The following is a 24433-nucleotide window of genomic DNA, read 5'->3' on the forward strand; positions in this document are numbered from 1 at the left end:
CATGGAAGGTTTGGCTCTGCTTTTCATAGCAGCTCAACTTCTAGGGAGAATCTACTTCCACAACGGCCCATTCCTATGACTAGAAAGCTGATAATAGCTGTCAGCTGGGAGTTCAGTTGGAGCCAGTCAAGAGCCTCGGTTCCTCTTCAGCTGGGCCTCTCCATGGACAGCTTGAAAAGTGATCAGAAAGTGAAAATTGCTCTGTCGTGTCTGACTCTTTGCAACCCCATGGACTATACAGTCCATGGAATTCTCTAGGCCAGAATACTGGAGTGGGTAGCTTTTTCCTTCTCCAGGGGATCTTCCAAACCCAGGGATTGAACCCTGGACTGCTTGGGCTTCCTCAAAACATGGTGGCTGGGTTCCAAAAATAAGTATCCAATGAGACAGGAACAGACCCTGCCCATTTCTCAAGGCCTAGTTCAGAGTGAGACAGCATCACTTTTACTCTATCTGACAAGCATTCACATAGCCCGGATTTCAGTGGGCAGAAACATAGTCCCATCTCTCAATGGAAAGAGTGTCAAATAATTCAGGGACTTGTTTTAACCACCATCCTAAATAAGGAGTGCTTTGGCCTTCCCTGGTGGATCAGACAGTAAATGCGAGAGACCTGGGTTCAATCCCTGGGTTGGGAAGATCCGCTGGAGAAGGAAACGGCAATCCACTCCAGTACTATTGCGTGGAAAATTCCATGGACAAAGGAGCTTGGTAGGCTACAGTCCACGGGGTTGCAAAGAGTCGGACACGACTGAGCGACTTCACGTTCATTTTCCTTTCCTTTAAACAGATACTTTTTAAAGAAGGAATTTTAAAGCTAGTTCTTAGACTAGTGTAGGTTAGGTCAAAGATTCTAGAAAAAATCTAGAATGAGAATGGTCTATAAAGATTTGTTCATTGACATGTATACACCATACACCATCATGTGTAAAGTAGCTAGCTAGTGAGAAGCTGCTGTATAGCACAAGGAGCTCGGGTCACTGCTCTGCCATGACCTAGAGGGGTAGGATGTGGAGGGGAGGGAGGTTCAAGAGGGATATATGTATACGTATAGCTGATTCACACTGTTGTACAGCAGAAACTAACAGAACATTGGAAAGCAATTATACTCCAATAAACAAAAAAGAGATTTGTTGGGTGTGCCTTATGTATGCATTGAGCATATGCTGGAATCTCGGAGGGTAAAATCTCACTAGTGTATTTCTAGCATGGAGGGAATTAATGTTCTTTAGGAATGAATGAATGTCTGCTATATGCCAGGCATTCTGACTCACGAAGAGGTTAGGATTTCAGGAAGCCTTTAAACATGGTGAGAATGCCTGATACGCTGATGAAGCTCTTTAGTCTAAGCCTTGTCGAAGGCATGGAGATTGAAAGAGGAAACTGGCCAAGGGCTGCAAAGAGGAGATCCATGCCAGCAACCCAGCATGGGGCAGGCATGGCGCAAAGAGGGCTAGGTGTGAAGAGAAGCAGAAAACCAGCGCAATAGCAAGAGACTGAAAGTGAAGCAGCAGTTTAGTTGTGCAGAGGGCAGGGAGCTGTTGAAGGGCAGTAAGGAGAGGAGCATGTCGGGCAGTAGCATGGCCCAAGCCCTTTGACAGGAAGTTTATTCACACAGAAGTGGTGTGAAAAGATAGTCATCAAAGACACAGCAAAAACTTACATATATCATTTTCTGCCCCAATCAACAGATTGCCCCTTGAGTGCAATCATCCCTGAAGGCTTATATACCTTCAGTACCACTGGATAGCGAGTGAAAACAGGTTTTATTATACATGTATGTATATTCCACAAACAAACAAACCCTAGATAGAGCATTATAGGATAACATTATAATATACATATAATATGTGGCATATTATTATTATAAAGACAGAATTGTGAGATAATGCATATTACTCCTAGCCTATAGTTGCATTCAAGAAATATTAACTACTAACAAAAAAAAGAAATATAAACTACTACAATATACCTCTTAATTATAGCACATTTGCTACTGAAAAATTCAAGTTCACTCCTATACAGTTTGCTTAAAAATGCTCAAACCACTTACTGGGATATCTTCTGTTTACAAAAATAGTACATGTTCTTTGAAGGAAATTTAGAAATGTAAAAATAATCTAAAAACTAAAAAGCAGGAAAATTCTTAATCACTAAGCAAAATACCTCCAGAAACAAATATTATTACTTACAAGTGTCTTTGATACTTTACATGCTATTTTGTAGTCTATTTTTTCCATACATTTATAAACCTACCTCCTTAACTTCCAATATTTTTAAAGGAATGTTTTTTAACATCTATATCTTATTTCTTATTTCATGTTTACTTAATCTCATATTTTAAGCACTTAGTTCTTATGGTTTGGGACTGTGAAAATAATGCTGCTATGAACATCTTTGAACACAAATCTTTCCAAGCATGTCTGATGATTTCCTTGAGACAAAGTCCTCTAATAAAAGGTCATGAATAATCTTAACACTTTTGACACAGATATCTCCCTATCATCTACCCCAAAACATGCAAACACCTTATTTAGAAACTTCATATTTTAGCACTTCACTTGTATAAAATTATCCTGAAGACTGAGGGATGAGAAGTGCCTTGTGATTTGCTGAAATACATATTCACTGCTAAAATACAAACACTTGCTTTCAACCCTTCCCCCACCCAACAACTCCACTTTCTAAACACACACACACACACACAGTTTGCAAACTTTAGAAGAGACTGGGAGTCTTCTTATGACTTTAAATATCTTCTTTTTTTTCTAGGGCAAGGCTCTCCAAGTGTGGATCTAAGCTTGAGAAGCTCACCCTTTCTAATTCCCAGGTGGGTGGCAGACGTACCAAGTGTACCTGCAAGCAGGTGGCTCAGTCATTGGCAGCTTCTACGCACAGGAAGTATGATGGAAGCTGTGCTTGGGGAGATTCGTTTGGGCAGAAGGAAGGGTGAGAGACGAGGAACTGAACAGCTGGATGTTGGTGTGTTTGGAGAGTATATGTGGCAGGAACATGAGGGGTGCTGCTTGTGAAGAGTCATGTGGTTGAAGCTGGAATGAAATGTTGAATTTGAGTGTGGAGAGGAAACTCACTTCCAGACTTAGGAGCTCAGATTGAATCCTGGGTAGGTAGCAGAGGACAATGATTACATGCCTGAACGCTAGAGGGAGACTCCTGGATTAATCCTGTGTTCTCTACTGGTTATGAGATCTTACACAAGGCCGAGTCTCTCTGTGCTTCAGTTCTCCATACAGAAAAGGTGTATAATTACAGTTTCTACCATATAGGATCATTTTGAGGATGAAATTATAGGCCACCTACGAAGTGCCTAGAGCAGTGCATGGTGCCTAAGAGGTTCTGTATAAAATGATGAATCATGAGGGTAACTGGGAGACTGTGGAAGACTTTGGTGAAGTACAAATAATTAAGTCTTGGGAACTGTCTGATCATCCCATAAGTGCTTTGGCTTCACCAAGGTCCTCTCAGATTTTATTGGAAAGCTGATGTCTTCTTCCATAATTGGGGAATATATTAGAACATCTTCACTCACAAACATCCCTTCGTATCTCAATAATTTAATTCATCTCACACAGAAATCTTACTTTTGACTGTGTTTACATGGTTGATCTTCAAGCAAATTAAGTGGGAGAAGTTTAAAAAAGTGGGGATAGGTAACCCAAAACAGAATGGAGGTGACTCACTTTCACTAACAAAGGAATCAGGTAATATAATCTAAAGCCTATTCTGGAAAGAGAAGGTCCAAACTTTTACATGTAATCCTAGAAGATTATGGCAGGAATCTTTTTAGTAAAAATAGAAGGATGAAAATAGCATACAGGTTTATGTGACGTTCCAAGTCAACTGTGAACAAATTAAACTCTTATTAATAGGAGAGTAGCAAAGGATTACTAACTCATCCTAGATTAATGTTAATCCCACTATGGAAGGTAAATGATTAGTTAATGTACCTCCAATGGTGGACTTTTTATTGATATCAACTTTTATGCTCCTCTATAACCTCATCAAATAGAATATGCAATCATGCAGTAGGCTCTGTGAGTGTGAACTGCTTGTCTGCACACTTAAGCTGCAAACAGACCTGATTCCGTCTTGGGGGTTTAGAAGTCCTGGATAGTAAAGGAGTCTGAGAAGCCAATCCTGGTTAAGCAGTAGCTGAAGAAAGGAAAAGAAATCATGTGGTCTTATTCCAAACCACCCTCCCTGCTTCCCTCTCTCCTGGATGCCGCACATGAGAGGCTCAGATATCCCGGCCATTGAGTTAGAGAAGTGTGACCACTGTGTTATCTCACTAGTTGGAAGGCAGAGGTAGAAAGTATAAACAAATATCATTTTGTTGAAACTGATCCTTGATGACTAAGAACATTGCTCATGACATCTCTAATACTAAAAACAGTATTAAGTAAAGTGGAAAATTACATTTATCAGATGCTACTGTGTACTCTGGTGGCGCAGTCGGTAAAGGATCCGCCTGCAATGTGGGAGACCTGGGTTTGATCCCTGGGTTGGGAAGATCCCCTGGAGAAGGAAATGGCAATCCACTCCAGTATTCCTGCTTGGGAAATCCCATGGACAGAGGAGCCTGGTGGACTACAGTCCATGGGGTTGCAAAGAGTCGGACACGACTGAGTGACTAAGCACAGCACTGTGTGCTCAGCACTATATACATTCATTATCTCAAGGAATTCTTCAAACCACCCAGTGAAATAGGATTATCATACCTATTCTAAAGAGGACAAATAGAGTCATATGCCCCAAATCATTCAACCAACAGATTGTAGACCTGGAATTTCAAGTCACAACCTGCTGGTTCCACCCATCTGCTGTCCCCACTGTCTCAACTGACAACTAAATTAATGCAGAAAGTGCAGTGAATATTTGATCAACCTGAGTCCAGAACGGACTCTTAACTTTCAACTTCCCAGCTGAAACACATGGGAAGCCCAATGGCAGGATAGACATCTTGAACTCTGTCCCTCCTCCCCTGTACAGGAGCACATTTAGACTATTTTTAATATGTTTTAAGCTTTCAAATAAGTTTTTATGAATTTTAAAGTAAATTAATTAGTGAAAATAGAACTGGAGCTTTACCAAGTGATTTGAGCCCTCCTTCCACATTCTGGGGTTATCATCTCTCATTGCTCTCACCCCCACCACCATCATCGCTAGCACCACCATCTTTGCTATGTCCACACTCGCTACTTCCATTCAATGTTCAGGCTCCAAGTTCTAGCCAGAGCATTTAAGCAATAAGAAAATTAAAGCAATTTATATTGGAAAGGAAGAAGCAAAACAGTCTTTATTTACAGATGATATGCTCTTTTATATAGAAAATCTTTAGGAATCTATCATAAGATATTAGAACTAACAAGTGAGTTCAGCAGGGTTGCAGGATACATGATCGAATACAAAAAATTGCATTTTTATACACTTGCAATGAAAAATTTGAAAATGAAAGTAAGAAAACAATTCCATTCACAATAGCATCAAAAATAATAGAACACTTGGAATAAATTTGACAAAAGTGTAAAACTTATACTCTGAAAATTACAAAACATCATTGAAAGTAATTTTAAAAGATTTCAGTAAGTGGAAAGGTGTCTCACATTCATGGATCAGGAGATATAATATTGTTAAGATGGTAATACTTCTTGAACTGATGCACAGATTCAATATAATCCTTATCAGAATCCCAGCTGTGTCTGTGGAAATTGACAAGCTAAATCCTAAAATTCATATGGAAACTCAAGGGACTCCAGATAGCCACAACAATCTTGAGAAAGAACAAAGTAGGTGGACTCACAGGTCACAATTTCAAAACTTACTATAAAGCAACAATAATCAAAAGACTATCCTACTGGAATAAGGATAATATGCAGATTAATAGAATAAAACTGACAATCCAGAAGTGAGCCATTACACTTATAGTCAATTGATTTTCAACAAAGAAGACAATTTAGTGGGGAAAAAAAATACTTTCAACAAATGCTGTTGGGACAACCAGGTGTCCACATACAAAAGAATGAATTTGGACCCCCTACTGCACATCATATATAAAGATCAATTCAAACTAGATCAAATATTTAATTTAGAGCTAACTATGAAACTCTTAGAAGAAAACATAGGGGTAAATCTTTGTGACCTTGGACTTCCAGTGGTTTCCTGGATGTGACCAAAAGTACAAGCAACAAAAGAAAAAATAGATTACTTGCGTTTCACTACAATTAAAAACTCTTGTGTTTCAAAGAACATTATCAAGAGAGCGAAAAGACATCACACAGAATGGAAAAAATATCCAGAAATTATTTATCTGACAAGGGACTTACACCCCAAATATACAAGGAATTCTTACCACTCAATAATAAAGACAAATAATCAAATTTTTTAAAAGGCAAAGGATCTGAATAAACATATCTCCAAAGAACATAATAATATGCAGTGGCTAGAAAGTGCACTGAAGAATGCTCAACATCATTAGTCATTAGGGAAACACAAATCAAACCAATAGTGAAGTACCACTTCACATCCACTAGGATGGCTATAATTTTAAAAGGGCAGTAAGACTGTTGTTGAAGATAGGGAAATATCAGAAACCTTATACACTGCTGGTGGAAATGTAAAATGGTGTAGTCACATGAAAAACAATTTGGCAATTCTTAAAAGTCTGAACACAGAATTGCTATTTGACCCAGCAATTCTACTATGAGGCATATACCCAAGAGAAATAAAAACATATGCTCACACAAAAATTTGTACACAAAAGTTCATAACAGAATTACTCATAATAACTAAAGGTGAAAACTACCCAAATGAACATCAACTGTTAAATGGTATATTTATATAATGGAATATTATTCAACCATAAAAAGAGTCAAATACTGGTCACTAGTGCTAAAGAACCCGCCTGCCAGTGTAGGAGAGGTAAGAGACGTGGGTTCAATCCCAGGATCCGGAAGATCCCCTGGAGGAGGTCATGGCAACCCACTCCAGTATTTTTGCCTGAAAAATCCCACGGACAGAGGAACCTGGCGGGCTACCGTACATGGGATCGCAGAGTTGCATAAGACTGAGCCCGCACACACACACACCACACAGGCTGTTATCACAGAAGTAGCTGGGATGGGCCAAGCCTCACATGGCCGAGGTTTCTTAGCTCACAACATCTTGCATCAACTTGCTTTAGCTGCAACAACAGTATCTCTATAGAATGTTTCCTCCAAGGTCAATGCTACCACCACTACCAGTATCCCCCCAAACCCTCCTGGTTTTTAGTCTTTTTTCTTTTCTCAGTACCACAATAAGTGTGCTGGTCCAAAGTTTTAAAAAACTGGGCTTAGAGCTTGTTTTTAAGAGCTTCTGACTGCTGCTGTTTTTAGCAGTGTATTTTCTGACCACTCATTAGAGCACCTGGCCTATTCTGCAGAGCTGTAGAGGCTCAGTTGTATGTGTATCTGTGCTCAGAAAGTGACGGTAACAGACGAATATGGTGCTCAAAGTAATGGATGGCTGGATGGCATCACTGACTCAACGGACACTAGTCCGAACAAACTCCTGGAGATAGTAAAGACAGGGAAGCCTGGTGTGCTGCAGTCCATGGGGTTGCAAAGAGTTGGATATGACTTAGCGATTGAACAACAACTAAGTAATAGAAGACAAAAGTAATTCAGTAGGAATTCCACATATTTATTTCATCACATTTCATCTTAAATTTACAACTAATGGTGGGCTGCTTAAACTTCCATTTTGTGTGTGTGTGTTTCATGTACAAGTAAGCACCTGTTATCTGTTTGGAGCCTGTCACTAATACATGCATCTGTTTTATTAATAAATACTTGAAAATGGTTAACATATGAAAAGGTGAAAACTATCCAAATGTCCATCAACTGATAAATGGCATATTTATATAATGGGATATTATTCAACAGTAAAAAGAGTAAAGTACTGATTGCTGGTAGTAAAGAACCCACCTGCCAATACAGGAGGCATAAGAGATGTCTCTTTTAATGTTTCTTTTAATTTGTACAGATAGAGACATTCTTTTCTTGATTTCATATTTTAGAATCCAAATCCATCGGTTTCTTAAAGTATTATAAAGTTCTCCCAGCTTTTGTAGATGGTAGTCCAACAGATTGGAACTCCCACCACAAAACAATTGATCGAAAGATAAAAAAATGACGAACACTTGAGGATCTTCCTTATAAAGGACAGTGGACCATACTGAAGTCTCAAAGAGACGCAGCACAAAAAACGTCAAATGGAGTTCCTGAAGTTAATATTTCTAATTCTGGCAAGCTCAGTCTGACATTTTTGTAAGGCAGAAGGCAGAGGACTGACAGGCTTTCTTCTAGCAATCTATGTGGCCCGCAGAGAGGTGAGATGATACGTGCCAATTCTGTGTGCCTCCTACCTCAATGCTCAATAAAACTAACAATAGAAGAGATAAATATTAACTCTTGAACATGGTTGACAGAAGCCTTTAAAAGTCATGTCCCTTTTCCCTCATGCCCCCTAACAACAGCAACAAAAAGCTCTACTTTCCTGATTGGGCATGTTTGGTAGAGACAAGCCATGTAAGATTTTACCAAGGACTTCATACACTGATTGAACATTTTTGAAACAAAATTGTGCTCCCCCGAGTGTGTGTATGTCTTTTTTTTTTTAAATAGTTTCTTTTTAGGGCAGAACTAGCTTCACAATAGTAAATGTAATTTGAGAGAGATGCAGGGAAACTCAGAATGCTACTAAAAGTATCACATAGATTGGCTCAGAATGACACCGTAGGTAGTATCGAATGATTCAGGCCCAAACTTAATTATGTGAGGTTTTTCATCACGTTTTACAAAACTCTTAAATACAGGTAAATATGTAAACACTGTGCTCTGAGAGCAATACTTAGGCATGTCACATCGTATCCCTTCCGGCGAGATGGCGTCTAGTGAAACAGCCCCCATCAGTTTTAAAACCAACCACTGGAACTACTCTCTGGTTGAGGAGCAAACACCACCTTGCACATGTCAGAGTTCTCTTGGTGCAGCGGGAATTCACATCCTCCTATTAGGCTTTCTTTTCTCTTCCGAGAAACATAACCTCTGCCTGTGGACAGCCTTTCATATTTTGTCTCAAATTGCCTGCATAAAAACAACAATAACAAAATCACACACATATTAGAGTCACACCACACCCATCAGAGCCCAGTTATTGAATGAACACTTCAAACTTCTGAGTCAAAGCCATTTGAGAAAGGATGACAGTACCAAAGCTTTCATTCCCATGAGTGGGGTGACTTTTTTCTTCCCATTTCGTTGCCCACCAACAGATACACTTCACAGGCCTGGGATATGAGGGTCCTGCCACTCATTTTTCTGGCATGAAGGACCAAATGCCTCTCAGAGTTTTGGAGATGCTGCTAAGCTTTCTAGGCCTTGCTATGTCCCCCATCCCTCATTCCAGGGGCCCTGCCTTTGGGGTACACCCCTTTTAGTAAGGAGCAAATCCACCTGGGTTTAAGCCAACAATGCTGAGAGGGAAACACCCCCAGAGCTCTGGGCCAAGTGAAATGTGGAACCGGATCAGTTAGCCTTGTGCCTGGGCTTCTGGTCACTGCATTTTGACCACTGGAAGGTTGATTTTCTTTTTAATGTGTTAATGGAGGTTTATTCTAGACGTGTGTGTGTGTGTAAGTCGCTCATTCACGTCCAACTCTTTGTGAGCCCACGGACTGTAGCCTGCCAGGCTCCTCTGACCATTGGATTTTCTAGGCAAGAATACTAGAGAGGGTAGCCTTTCCCTTCTCCAGGGGCTCTTCCTGACCCAAGGAATGAACCCAGGTCTACTGCATTGGCAGGCGGATTCTTTATCATCTGAGCCACCAGGGAAGTCCATTCTAGACATAAGTTAACATAAATTAGTAACTGCTTTATAGCCTCAGGGAAGCTTCCCTGGTGGCTCAGATGGTAAAGAATCTGCCTGTAATGTAAAAGACCTGCATTTGATCCCTGGGTTGGGAAGATCCTTAGGAGAATGCAATGTCTACCCATTCCAGTGTTCTTGCCTGAAGAATTCCATGGACAGAGGAGCCTGGCAGGCTATAGTTCATGGGGTCACAAAGAGTTGGACATGACTGAAAGACTGGGCATGCACACACAAGTACTCTAATGAAAGCATGTTTTTTAAAATTCAAAATCCCCAACACTTAAGCTTGAGCCAAAACTTAAGCCAGGTCAAGTTGCTGTTATATGGATTACATAAAACTTGTGAATTCATTCAGGCTTTTAAGCCATGGTAAATGATTGTCAGATGTTCTGTTTTGAGCTTTCTATCCAAGAGAAAACTGTGAAAACAGCTGATAGTAAACATGCATCGAGTGTTTTTGCTGAAACTATGTGGGAACCTACACTAAATCAAATCTCTTTGTTACCTTGATAAATTATTTCTGGGCTAGAATATGATATTATCTCCAGAATCAAATGAACTTGTCATTATAGTTTCTTGGCATGCTAGAAACTGACATTTTTTTTTTTTAGTTTTATCAATTATTCTTTACTCATTTAAAGAAAATTCATGTCTCACTGGGTTTTACCATTTTCCTTTAATTTCTGTGGAATGCTAAAAATTGGGTGCAAGTTCCTGGTGAACTCTTGATGTCCCTGGAACATTCCATAAGTCCTGTTTCTTACCTGTATGGAACATCTTCCTTGTCCATCTGCAGACAAACTAAAAATGGGTACTGAGAAAACTGTACCGTGGAGATAAACTCCAAGCCTGCTTCTGTTTCTGCACCAATTTCCAAGCCAGCTTTCACAAAAGAGGAGTCCACCGTGATGTCTCCAGTTATTAACACACTTACCCTAAAAATTGAGCAAAATAATCCATGAATCACATTTAACTGAGCTGAACTAACAGACCATGGGGTCTGAATTTCTGACATTGATAACTGGAAAGGTGACCTAAATTTGCTTAGAATTCTGTTGGTACCAGAGCCTGGATAGTTCTAGGAACTGCCCAGTGAAAATTTGCCTTACCTCTGAGTCCTCTCCCAGCCTTCAGTTCTAAATGTGGAAATGAAATGTCTATCTGACATTAATGTTTGATAAGGGCATACCAAGAGCCAAGAGGAAAAGATGCCTGGGATCTGGTCCTTTCAGAAAGTTAGAAATACCTGATTATCTTAAAATCTAAGCTCACCCAGAAGACAGCTGATGTTTACAACAATTTTCTTGGTACCGATCTCTCTTTTGGCTTCTATGTAGTTATTTTAATTCATTTCATTACTTTCTCTAAAAGGTCTTTGGTGACAGAAGTCTATGGTTGCCAAGATATTTTTTAAAAAATATATAGTATCATGAAGAACAATTCCTATAGCATGTACATTGCATGGCTCAGAAAGGACAGATATCATAGGTTCTCCAATGATCACCTAGACAGACTGGACTGAGTAGGATAAAGTCTTGGAGGAAAATGAAGAGGATAAGCAATTCTAGTAGAAGGCTTACCTCTGGGACCACTCTAATTTAATTGCAGACTTCAGATGAAATCTGAGTTGTACGCTACACTCTTTTGATACACCTACTAATGCTTGCTGTCCTACTCACAGCACACTTGCTGCCATTGCCAGTGAAAAGTAGGTCAGAGGTGGTAGCATTTAAATCCCTGAACCCTTTACCATAGCTTCTCGTATCTTACACTCAACAAAGGCTTAGATCATCTTTAAATGAGCAAATGGTAAACTGAAGATGAATTGGCTATAATGTGGACACTGGCAGACAATTAGGGATATTGTGTCCCTTTCAAAAAGCCAGCTTTTTTTTTTTTTTTGGCATTGCCATTGTTGACTTTCTTCTGCAAATAATTCAACTCAGCTTAATTTGGGGAAACTTCTATCCAGAAAATACATCAGAAAGATAAGAAAAATGACTGATTTGGTGGGAAGCCCTAAATTACATTGCTTATCCCTCTGAAAGCTTCTCCCATTTCTCATGCTTTGGTTCCTTTCAGTAACCCTGAGGCTCATCTTTCATGCTAAGTGTGCTACCTTTTGATTTTTCTCAATTCTTTCACCCATCGTTCAAAATAAATTTAAAAAATCTAATTTTAGCACTCCTATCTCGCTTCTGCCCCACTGTATTTTTAAATATCCAAAAATGTAAAAATCAATTTCATTTTCTTTTCTTCAATGCTATAACAAACAGAAGAAAAATTATTTTGATTATAATGCTAGTTCAAAGATGCTTTAAGGTCAAAATAAAATGCTTTCATTTGATCTGATGGGTCAATTAAAAAAGTTAAAGGACCTGAGAAAATTCTATTTAGAAAAATGAACACTGATAAATACATTTAAAGGACTCAGAATATTTAAGACTTAGATTTTTCACAAAAGTGATCATCTTTTTATTTTTCTCCACTGAAGACAGCAAAAGAAGAAAGATTTTAAATCTCAACTAGAGGGATAAGCTAAAATAATTTGCTTAAAAGTAAAGTTTTCTGACAGCATTGTCAACTACTAAAGTGGAATATTTTGTTACCCTGCTTATTTTATGACTGCAGCCATGAAATTAAAAGACACTTGCTCCTTGGAAGAAAAGCTATGACCAACCTAGACAGCATACTAAAAAGCAAAACAAAGGTCTGTCTAGTTAAAGCTATGGTTTTTCCAGTAGTCACGTATGGATGTGAGAGTTGGACCATAAAGAAAGCTGAGCACTGAAGAATGGATGCTTTTAAACTGTGGTGTTGGAGAAGACTCTTGAGAGTCCCTTGGACTGCAAGGAGATCAAACCAGTCAATCCTAAAGGAAATCAGTCCTGAATATTCATTGGAAGGACTGATGCTCGAGCTCCAATACTTTGTCCCCCTTATGCGAAGAACTGACTCCTTGGAAAAGACCCTGATTCTTGGAAAGCCTGAAGGCAGGAGAAGGGGATGACAGAGAATGAGATGGTTGGATGGCATCACCAACTCGATGGACATGAGTTTGAGCAAGCTCCAGGAGTTGGTGGTGGACAGGGAAGCCTGGCGTGCTGCAGTCCATGGGATCGTAAGGAGTTGGACACGACTGAGCAACTGAACTGAACTGAAAGTGGAATACCAAGAGAAGATGGATGTCTCACCCACTGGGCAAGCTGTCCATGGATGTCTTTAAAAGCAAGAAGATCCTTCTCTAAGTTGTATTATATACCTACCTGCTCATAAGGATCTATGGTAAGGTTGATTCCCGTGGTTACTTCCTACTCTATGATTTAATGATTACAAATAGAAAGCATAGATTTCGAGGGGTTGGAAGGTTAAAGAATTTCAAAACTATATCTCTGCATATAGAGAACAGACTCACGGTTGCCAAGGGAGAGTGGGATGGGGAAGGGAAGGACCGGGAGTTTGCTATGAGAAGTGGCAAATTATTATATATAGAATGGATAACTAACCAGGTCCCACTATATAGCACAGGGAACTATATTCAATATTCCATGATAAACCATAATGGAAAAGAATATGAAAAAGAACATATATATGTTTAGTAAAACCGAATCATTTTTCTATACAGCAGAAATTCACATTGTAAATCAACTATACTTCAATAAAATTAAAAAAGAAATATCTGTGGTTCTTTTCATAGAGTACTGTACATATGCTTACCGGTTTTTCACTCGGGTTTTAGATTCACGATACCACAGACTAAACTCCATGGCACCTGTAATATCAATAGCTAGACCACCCTGAACATCCATATTGGCCTTAAGTCCAGATTGCAGCTGAAGCTCCTAGAAACAAAAATATGCAATAGTAGTTAGAAGGAGAAAGGGAAGGAGGAGGAGGGGAAAGGGGAGGGTGAAGGGAGAGGGGAGGAGAAGCGGCAGCACAATTCAGCCAGCCCTTTTCTAATAGCACATTCCTCCTGCAATGCCACTGGAGTTGAGTTACTGTTGAAGTCTTTCTCTAGGCTGGGAAACACATTCTAATTTTGATCACTGGAAGTAGATTACTGATAATGCTACATTGGGTAATCAACTAAAATAATAAAGAAGTAAAGTGTCAGTTGAGAAGGGTGCTTTCTCTCAATCGTTGCCTCACTTTGGGAGGAATATGGTTCTCAAAGTGTGGTTCTCTGATGAGTAGCAGGAGCATCTATGGAACATGTTAGGAATGCAAGCTCCCTATCTACTGAATTAGAAACTCTGAGGGTGGTGCCCAGGGATCTATGTTTTAACAAGCCCTCATGTGATTCTGATGTAGCCAAATTTGAGAGCCACCAGACTAGGAAAAATGAAGCCATCTCCATCGGAAATCCAGCATTGGCTTTGGGGTGGGGATGAGGGCTGGGATAAATGATTTCCAGAAGTCCTTTAGCACTTCTGTAGTTACATGCTGTGTCAAATAAAGTAAACTGCATCTTGCTGGCAAATGTAAGGAAAGATAAAAACTGCTGGTGCAGTATACAAATTCCACGAATTGCCTAGGAAAGGAAAGCTGGGAAGGAAAGGCAGGGTAACTTAACTAAGCCTTAATAGCCTATTGTTTGATGTTTGGAATGACATCAATATAACAAAAAAGATCAACATGAACCCCACAGCATATTCCAGAGTGACAGTAATCATGTACAAACATAGTCCATCCTCAGCAACTTTGTAGTTGTCTGAAGCCCGTTGTTTTATACTGATTGCCAGCATATACCTTTTAAGCCTTGCAATTTCTGCGTACACTAGACGGGGTGATGTTTGCTGAAAACTTCTTCAGCTGGGTTGGAATCAGATTGCCCGGGGACAATGTTGGAAATGACCACAGTTCTTCAAAAAAGGCTCAGTACTCTTAATTTTTATATTCCTCCAAAGATCTTAGGTTCATGGCAACTGGCAGCATGACTAACTTCTTTAGGTAGCTGCCCTACTCAGACCAAACAAACCACGCTTTCATCAACTATTAATGCTGCAATTTTAATTTCTAGAGAGGATTGTGTTGGTCATTGATCTCCCTGGGTTTTCTCCAACTTTCCAAAAAGAGTGGCAAGAATCTCAGTCATAGAACTAGGTTTACTAAAAAAAAGTCTGATTGTGGCATGAAACTACCTTTGGTCTGAAAGACATTCAGATGAAAACTTGAGATTCTTGACACAGAGCTCGGGACACATTAGGAGACAGCCCTAAGGATATCTACTGCCGCATTAAGTCTAGAACAAAATGGCATTGTGGGAAGGATGCAGAGGTTGTCTCGGGCATCATAACTAGTATGAAGGAACACAAATTATCCTGAAAAAACCCAAATAATCATGTTCAAATTGTAACCCATGCCTATGAACTACAGAACCAAGATACAAATTCTGCATTTGTACCATGATGGTGTCTGCTTCCAAATGGGCCCTATTGTGTGCCCTGCCTCAGAAGTATTTCTTTCTTTGCATCATATTCTATATTTCCAATTTGAAAGCTATAATCTTGTTAGTCCACCCAACTCAGCAGAGGTCTATGATGTAGACTTTGGTTTTCCCACTGACCATACATTACGTGGATCTCAAAACACACCATGCACCATGGGAAAGAACATTTCACGGCTATTAGACAATCTGCCTTTTGTGGGGAGAGAGCATTTCCACTGCAGTGTGGGTTTTGAGGAGAGCCTTGGATTGCTGGGAAGATTCCATCTCTCACACAAAGGGATCAAAGAAAAATTCTTACATATAATCACAGACGAATATGTTCAGGATAGACCACTGACACCAGTAGAAGAACAAACCACTCTTTTCTTCATGAAAGGGACTAAATCACACAACACAGTGGTTCTAATTTTTGAGGGATGTAAAATGAGTAGAACTAACACAAGCTGGAATCAAGATTGCCGGGAGACATATCAATAACCTCAGATATGCAGATGACACCACCCTTATGGCAGACAGTGAAGAGGAACTAAAAAGCCTCTTGATGAAAGTGAAAGAGAAGAGTGAAAAAGTTGACTTAAAACTCAACATTCAGAAACGAAGATCATGGCATCTGGTCCCATCACTTCATGGGAAATAGATGGGGAAACAGTAGAAACAGTGTCAGACTTTATTTTTGGGGGCTCCAAAATCACTGCAGATGGTGACTGCAGCCATGAAATTAAAAGACGCTTACTCCTTGGAAGGAAAGTTATGACCAACCTAGATAGTATATTCAAAACCGGAGACATTACTTTGCCGACTAAGGTCCATCTAGTCAAGGCTATGGTTTTTCCAGTAGTCACGTATGGATGTGAGAGTTGGACTGTGAAGAAGGCTGAGCGCTGAAAAATTGATGCTTTTGAACTGTGGTGTTGGAGAAGACTCTTGAGAGTCCCTTGGACTACAAGGAGATCTAACCAGTCCATTCTGAAGGAGATCAGCCCTGGGATTTCTTGGGAAGGAATGATGCTGAAGCTGAAACTCCAGTACTTTGGCCACCTCATGTGAAGAGTTGACTCATTGGAAAAGACTTTGATGCTGGGAGGGATTGGGGGCAGGAGGAGAAGGGGACGAAAGAGGATGAGATGGCTGGATGGCATCACTGACTCGATGAACTTGAACCTGAGTGAACTCCGGGAGTTGGTGATGGACAGGGAGGCCTGGCGTGCTGCGATTCATGGGGTTGCAAAGAGTCGGACACGACTGAGCGACTGAACTGAACTGAACTGAATGGTTTTTGAGTATCTGTTGTGCCCCTTGAAGCTCTATATTTCATATCTCATTTCATTTCCATACAAATCTTCCATGGTTGGCATTACATCTGAAGATTGAAAAGAAAAATGAGGCTTGAAGGCTACCTGTGGAGCTAGACTGAATATCCAGATGGTCTCTAGTGGGAAGACTTTTCTACTACCATACATGACTATCACAAAATCATAACTCTCACTTGTCTCCTACTGTGCAAGGAGGCCTGTTCTAAGAAATATGGCAAAAAAAGATAAAGTACAGATGTATGGGCTTCCCTGGTGGCTCAGCAGTAGAGCACCCACCTGCCAAGGCAGGAGACTTGGGTTCAATCTCCAGGTCAGGAAGATCCCTTGGAGTAGGCAATGACAAACCACTCCAGTATTCTTGCCTGGGAAACCCTGTGGACTGAGGAGCCTGGTGGGCTATAGACCATGGCATCACAAAAGAGCCGGACATGATTTAGTGACTAAACAGCAATAGGTTTACGTCCTGTTTGACTCAGAGTGCATATTTAATTCTTGTCCATGAACTAGAAGAACAAGATACTGGAGCTTTGTATTTGTAGCTAATAGGACCCCTTTGATCTTTTACTTTTGGTATTAAAGGTGTTTCTTATAGCTCAGACACCCATGTTTTGATAACTCATCCCATTGCTTCCATTCAGGAAAGTATGTTCTTTGCTGGCTAAAGAGGATCCCCCTATTAATCTGACTTTATCAAACATCCTTCTCTGAAGAGTAATCCAATTAGCCAAAACAGAGAGAGAGAGTACAGAGTAATTCCATCTGCCCTGGTGGCTGTGACATCCCTCAACTGCCAAAATTTCCTTCAATGTCAGCACTTGACCTAGAGTGGTATGTGCCTCTCAAGCTGGAATTGCATTACTGGAGTGCTCTGCAGAGCCAGGGACTCAAACAGCTCATTTCTATAATAAATTGAGATCTGCAAAATACTTCAATTTAAAATACACTGTCACTATGCTATGTTTAATAGCTAAGTGAAGATCTTTCTCTTAGAATAGGTTTGTGGTGCCCTAGCTTAATTAATAAAAATAAAAATAATAACTTAATCACTTTGCTGTTTGGTAGAAACTTACACAACATTTTAAATCAACTATACTTCAATTAAAAAATTGTTTTTAAAAAAGAAAAACCATAAAGATAATCTAGAACAGGGGTTGGCAAACGATGGACTGCAGGTAGACCTGGCCCACTGACAACTTTTGTAAATAAAATTTTATTGGAACACTGATGCACTCATATGTTAATATATCATTTATAGCTATTGTCACTCTACAATGGCAGAGACCATATGTTCAGAGCCTGAACTATTTACTTTTTCCCATTTATATAAATTGTTTCCCAACCCTGGTCTAGATTACTATTTATGTTTGCATCAAGTTTAATATCTGATTTAGACATTAAGCATTGCTGATGGGAAGGTGAGTACGTATAGATGATATTGAACTGTTATTATTCCTGCATCTTAAATTGTGAACTACTTTCTCAGCACTCTCAGGACTTCTTCAGAGATTCTTTCATTATGAATGCATTTCCCCAGCACTTCCCTGGTGGTCCAGGGGTTAAGAATCTACCTTGCAATGCTGGGGACACTGGTTTGATCTCTGGTCTGGGAAAATCCCACACATTGTGGAGCAACTAAGCCCATGAGCCACAACTACTGAGCCCACGTGCTGCAACTGTTGAAGTCTGTGTGCCTAGTTTTGCTGCACTCCACAACAAGAGAAGCCACCGCAGTGAGAAGCCTGCATACCTAGAGAAAGCCCATGTGCAGCAACGAAGACCCACCACAGCCCTCCAACTAAAATAAGAGATTATCTCCCACAGGTAGTACTTCAATGGAAATATGCAGTGTAATGATGTGCAGTTCTCTGATTAATTTGGGAACAATTTTTCATGTGTGATTTTGAGAATTAAGGGGTATTAGAGGCATTGCTGGTTTCCTTCTTTTCATTCATAGTAACAGAAACACAGTTTTGTTCAGAGTGTCAGTACAACCACCAAAAAAACTATTTTTACCAGCTTCTCTTGCAGCTAGAGAGAGCCATATGACACAGTTTTGGTCACAACAAAGGACTTCCATTTGCAGATGGTTTTCTTTTTTAGAAATAGATAAGGCTTGTAGGATAGTTCTTGAAAAGAGTCAGACTCTGCTGCCCCTTACCCTTCCCTCTTCCTTCCTGGAATGAGAAATTAGTGCTGGAAGTACAACAGCCATCTGAGAATCTTGAGGTGGCAAGATGAGGTTAAAAGCCACAAGTAAAGATGGAAAAAGAGCCTGAAACCTAATAATACCTAGGGTTGCCATATCAACCCTGTATTATCTACTTATAAATATCTTTTACATGATAAAAATCAAACTATTTGGTCAAACTACCCTAAATTAAGGTTTTTTGTTGTTGTTATATATAGCTATCCTGAACTGTTATGAAGAATAATAAAGAAAGGGAATTAATTTCTAGTTGCAACCAATGACGTTTGGGTGGATTTTTAGGAAATCTGATACTTCAGGTCACTTACAGATCTTAAAGTCTTTGATTTCATAAGCAAAACCCAACATATCAAAATCCTCGAGTTATCCGCCAAAGAACAAAACTAATAACAAATTGAATCATCTGTTCCAAATATCTCACTTTATGTGTAGGAATTCCTGATATAAAGCTATGAAGTAACTTCCCAAGAGTACACAGGAGGTAACAGTTCAATTCAGTTCAGTTCAGTTCAGCCGCTCAGTCGTGTCCAACTCTTTGCACCCCCATGGAATGCAGCACACCAGGCTTCCCTCTCCATCTCCAACTCTGGGAGTTTACTCAAACTCATGTCCATTGAGTCAGTGATGCCATCCAACCATCTCATCCTCTGTCATCCCCTCTCCTCCCACCTCCAATCTTTCAGAGTATCAGGGTCTTTTCAAATGAGTCAGTTCTTCACATCAGGTGAAGAAAGAATTGGAGTTTCAGCTTTAGCATTAGTCCTTCCAATGAATATTCAGGTCTGATTTCCTTTAGGATGGACTGCTTGTCTAAGGGACTCTCAAGAGTCTTCTCCAACACCACACTTCAAAAGCATCAATTCTCCAGTGCTCAGCTTTCTTTATAGTCTAACACTTACACCCATACATGACTACTGGAAAAACCATAGCTTTGACTACATGGACCTTTGTTGGCAAAGTAATGTCTCTGCTCTTTAATATGCTGTCTAGGTTGGTCACAACTTTCCTTCCAAGGAGTAAGCATCTTTTTATTTCATAGCTGTAGTCACCATCTGCAGTGATTTTGACTTTATTTTGCCCCTAAAATTAAAGTCTGTCACTGTTTCCACTGCTTCCCCAACAATTTCCCATGAAGTGATGGGACCAGATGCCATGATCTTAGTTTTCTGAATGTTGAGCTTTAGGCCAACTTTTTCACTCTTCTCTTTCAATTTCATCAAGAGGCCCTTTAGCTCTTCTTCACTGTCTGCCATAAGGGTGGTGTCATATGCATATCTGAGGTTATTGATATTTCTCCCAGAAATCTGATTCCAGTTTGTGCTTCATCTAGCCCAGCGTTTCTCATGATGTACTCTGCATATAAGTTAAATAACCCGGGTGACAATATACAGCCTTGACGTACTCCTTTCCCTATTTGGAACCAGTCTGTTGTTCCATGTCCAGTTTTAACTTTTGCTTCTTGACCTGCATACAGATTTCTCAGGAGGCAGATCAGGTGGTCTGGTATTCCCATCTCTTTCAGAATTTTCCAGTTTATTGGGATCCACACAGTCAAAGGCTTTGGCATAGTCAATAAAGCAGAAATAGATGTTTTTCTGGAACTCTCTTGCTTTTTCCATGATCCAGTGGATGTTGGCAATTTGATCTCTGGTTCCTCTGCCTTTTTTAAAACCAGCTTGAACATGTGGAAGTTCACAGTTCATGTATTGCTGAAGCCTGGCTTGGAGAATTTTGAGCATTACTTTACTAGCATGCAAGATGAGTGCAATTGTGCGGTAGTTTGAACCTTCTTTGGCATTGCCATGAAAATGGACCTTTTCCAGTCCTGAGGCCACTGCTGAGTTTTCCAAATTTGCTGGCATATTGAGTGCAGCACTTACACAGCATCATCTTTCAGGATTTGAAGCAGCTCGACTGGAATTCCATCACCTCCACTAGCTTTGTTTGTAGTGATGCTTCCTAAGGCCCACTTGACTTGACATTCCAGAATATCTGGCTCTAGGTGAGTGATCACACCATCGTGATTATCTGGGTCATGAAAATCTTTTTGTACAGTTCTTCTGTGTATTCTTGCCACCTCTTCTTAATATCTTCTGCTTCTGTTAGATCCATACAATTTTTGTCCTTTATTGTGTACATCTTTGCATGAAATGTTCCCTTGGTATCTCTAATTTTCTTGAAGAGATCTCCAGTTTTTCCCACTCTATTGTTTTCCTCTATTTCTTTGCACTGATCATTGAGGAAGGCTTGCTTATCTCTCCTTGCTGTTCTTTGGAACTCTGCATTCAAATGGGTATATCTTTCCTCTTCTCCTTTGCTTTTTGCTTCTCTTCTTTTCACAGCTATTTGTAAGGCCTCCTCAGATAGCCATTTTGCTTTTTTGCATATCTTTTTCTTAGGGGTGGTCTTGATCCCTGTCTCCTGTACAATGTCACGAACCTCCATCCATAGTTCATCAGACACTCTATCAGATCTAGTCCCCTAAATCTATTTCTCACTTCCACTGTATAATTGTAACGGATTTGATTTAGGTCATACCTGAGTGGTCTAGTCGTTTTCCCTACTGTTTTCAATTTAAGCCTGAATTTGGCAATAAGGAGCTCATGATCTGAGCCACAGTCAGCTCCCTGTCTTGCTTTTGCTGACTGTATAGAGCTTCTCCATCTTTGGCTGCAAAGAATATAATCAATATGATTTTGGTATTGACCATCTGGTGATATCCACATGTAGTTTTCTCTTGTGTTGTTGGAAGAGGGTGTTTGCTATGACCAGTGCATTCTCTTGGCAAAACTCTATTAGCCTTTGCCCTGCTTCATTCTGCATTCCAAGGCCAAATTTGCCTGTTACTCCAGGTATCTCTTGACTTCATAGTTTTGCATTCCAGTCCCCTATAATGAAAAGGACATCTTTTTGGGGTGTTAGTTCTAGAAGCTCTTGTAGGTCTTCATAGAACCATTCAACCTCAACTTCTTCAGCAGTACTGGTCAGGGCATAGACTTGGATTACTGTGATATTGAATGGTTTGCCTTGGAAATGAACAGAGAGATCATTCTGTCGTTTTTGAGATTGCATCCAAGTACTGCATTTTGGACTCTTGTTGACTATGATGGCTACTCCATATCTTCTAAGGGATTCTCGCCCACAGTAGTAGATATAATGATTATCTGAGTTAAATTTACCCATTCCAGAAGGTAACTAGTGGAGGCAAAAGTCAAACCTAGGCTATTACTTCTGAATAAACCACAAAAGCAAACTTCCCCAGCAAGTCCTATAGTCTGTACATTTTAATCCAATCTCCTCATACTTCTTCAACTCAAAAATACAAGTTAGAGTGCAAGTGATCACTTTAAGGATTTTTCATAAGATCCTCTTTTTAGCAAATATTCCATTTTTATATTGCTATGCTTAGTAAGACAGGAAATGTCAAGTCATTAAAGAAAAAAAAATTAAACAACAAACACAGTCAAACTCAAAGGTTATTCAGATTAACCCTCTTCTGTTTCTGAGAAAATTCCATGAGGCAGACCACTCCCACCCTACAGTAACCTCATCACCTAAATCTTATCACACGGAATATACTATTGTCATATCTTAGTATAGTAATGTAAGATTTAGGAGTGAAGAAAATTGAAAACTATTCTGAAGAATGCAGGTCAAGTGAATGAAAGTACTCTTATTCTTTAACAGTGAATGGACCTTTGTAAGGTTCTGTGAACATGAGAATGTGGGGCAAAGAGTGTCCATTAAGCATGTGGTTGGTGTCAGTGCTTGCTTGTGCCTCTACTGATATGGTAGGGAGGATGCACTACTTGAATCTTTACTAATGTTATCATGTTAAATGTCATCAGCAACTTATGAAGCTTGTAGTTCAGTGCTTGTGTTCACAAAAAAATATCATCTTAGTACCCAAGAAAGCCAAGTGAAAGAAATAAGGCCACCTGTCCCCTGTTGAATCCTAAGTTATTTTCTCCATAGTTTTTTCTGTTCACATCAGTTTCCTTCCCCCGCTTTTAGTTTTACTGAGATATAATGACATTATATTACGCTCACGTTGAGTAGTTCCTCTTTTGCCTCAACAGTGAGAAGACATCTTAATCAGATAATACAGGCAAAAGAAAACCTATTTTCCTGTAGGTAAGGAGAAAGGACAATAATGTCAAGAGGGTCGGATGCTTAGAATGTTAGCTCCAAGGTGAGTGGAACTTTATCTTGTATCCTCCATGTGTATAAAATGTGACTAGTATATTCAGTACTCCACGTGCAGACTGAATTACCTGGGAATGATCTATTAGCAGAAGAAGTCCTTTCACCACACTCATAGGGTCACTAGAGGCTGACAGCATTTTGGACATCAAATCACTGTATCCGTTGAAAAAAGTGACAGGTCTGAGCTGAACATCAAAGAGGAGAGCTGACAAGCCAGCATAGGAGTCAAGGTTCTCTTCCCCCTCATCAGGAGTGGCTGCAATTAATGCCTCCAGTCCTTGGGCTTCAATGACCACCTAGGGAAAACGGATATAGCATTCATGACATTAGTTCCCTGCCCGTTCTGTACTAGAGGGTGAGCTACACCTACAACTTTCCTGGGGTTCCAAAAGTTGTCTGCATCTGCAAAAAGTAAACAAAAAATAAAACAAAAACAGCTCTGTGCCTGAGTATGAGTTTGTTTTCTTCTTTCTTCTTTGTTTTCTTCATTTAATTCTCACAGCCACACTTGGAGGTACACGTGATTGTATCCAGTTTGTAGATGAAGCCTGAAAAAACACTCAGATGGTAGAGATAGGTCTCAAACCTCTTCTGTCTGACTGCAAAGCATGAACTTTCCATTTATTGGCATCATCCTAGAGACAGAGTCTCTGCAGAATTGTCGTACATAGTGGATTGCCTGTCTCAGGGAGCCCCTAAAAACGAAGCGGAGAGATGTTGGCACAGTTGGCCCAAGTCTGTGCTATGAGAGGGTGTGCAACTCTCTAAGCCATGACTCACAACCTTCCACATAAAACCTTTTCCAGTAAAAGAAGAGACGTTGAACATCGAGAGCAGGCTCACACCCTGAGCTCTACCAGACACAGGAATTCTACATATTCTCTGTCTTCCACACCCAGGGCCCTAGCCATGGGTATTTGGCATTTCAGAGCGCATATCAGAAAACAGATGGTGATTCCTCAGGACAGAGGCATGGTTTCTGACTAGAGTCTTGTTAAACAGTGTAGTAACACAATATTGATAAGAACTCAAGTTTATAGAACACTGAATCATTTCTAAAGATAAAATTAGCTTATTTAGAAGATTATAGTTTTGATATGCATAAAAAGTAAAAAGAGAGTATATTTTGAAATTAGGAAGCCTTTAAAGATTGTCACCAAATTTGGGGTAAAACTAAAGGGATGGAAGTAAGCCAGTTGTCAAATGCCTACACTTTATTCTTTTCTGTCTTAGAAGTATTAGAAAAATTAGATCAACTCTTTGGAGAACCATATTCTATTATGAGAGCTTTCATTATGAGGAATCAGTCTCTCCATAGAAACACCA

The 24433-nt window shown here is 39.8% G+C and overlaps 1 protein-coding gene across 1 annotated transcript in view; it reads right to left on the minus strand.

Moving 5' to 3' along the window:
• Positions 7684–24433, minus strand: part of MTTP (microsomal triglyceride transfer protein) — a 54854-nt gene continuing 38104 nt past the window's right edge. Inside the window, exons 15-18 of the mRNA XM_005681379.2 lie at positions 23176–23403; positions 13648–13772; positions 10695–10865; positions 7684–9146 (exon numbers count right to left, since the gene is read on the minus strand). Coding sequence (XP_005681436.2) covers positions 8975–9146; positions 10695–10865; positions 13648–13772; positions 23176–23403 — 696 coding nt within the window. The 3' untranslated portion in view covers positions 7684–8974. The remainder of the gene's footprint in view (positions 9147–10694; positions 10866–13647; positions 13773–23175; positions 23404–24433) is intronic.

Source organism: Capra hircus, chromosome 6 (genome assembly GCF_001704415.2).
Source record: "Capra hircus breed San Clemente chromosome 6, ASM170441v1, whole genome shotgun sequence".
Classification (NCBI taxonomy): domain Eukaryota; kingdom Metazoa; phylum Chordata; class Mammalia; order Artiodactyla; family Bovidae; genus Capra; species Capra hircus.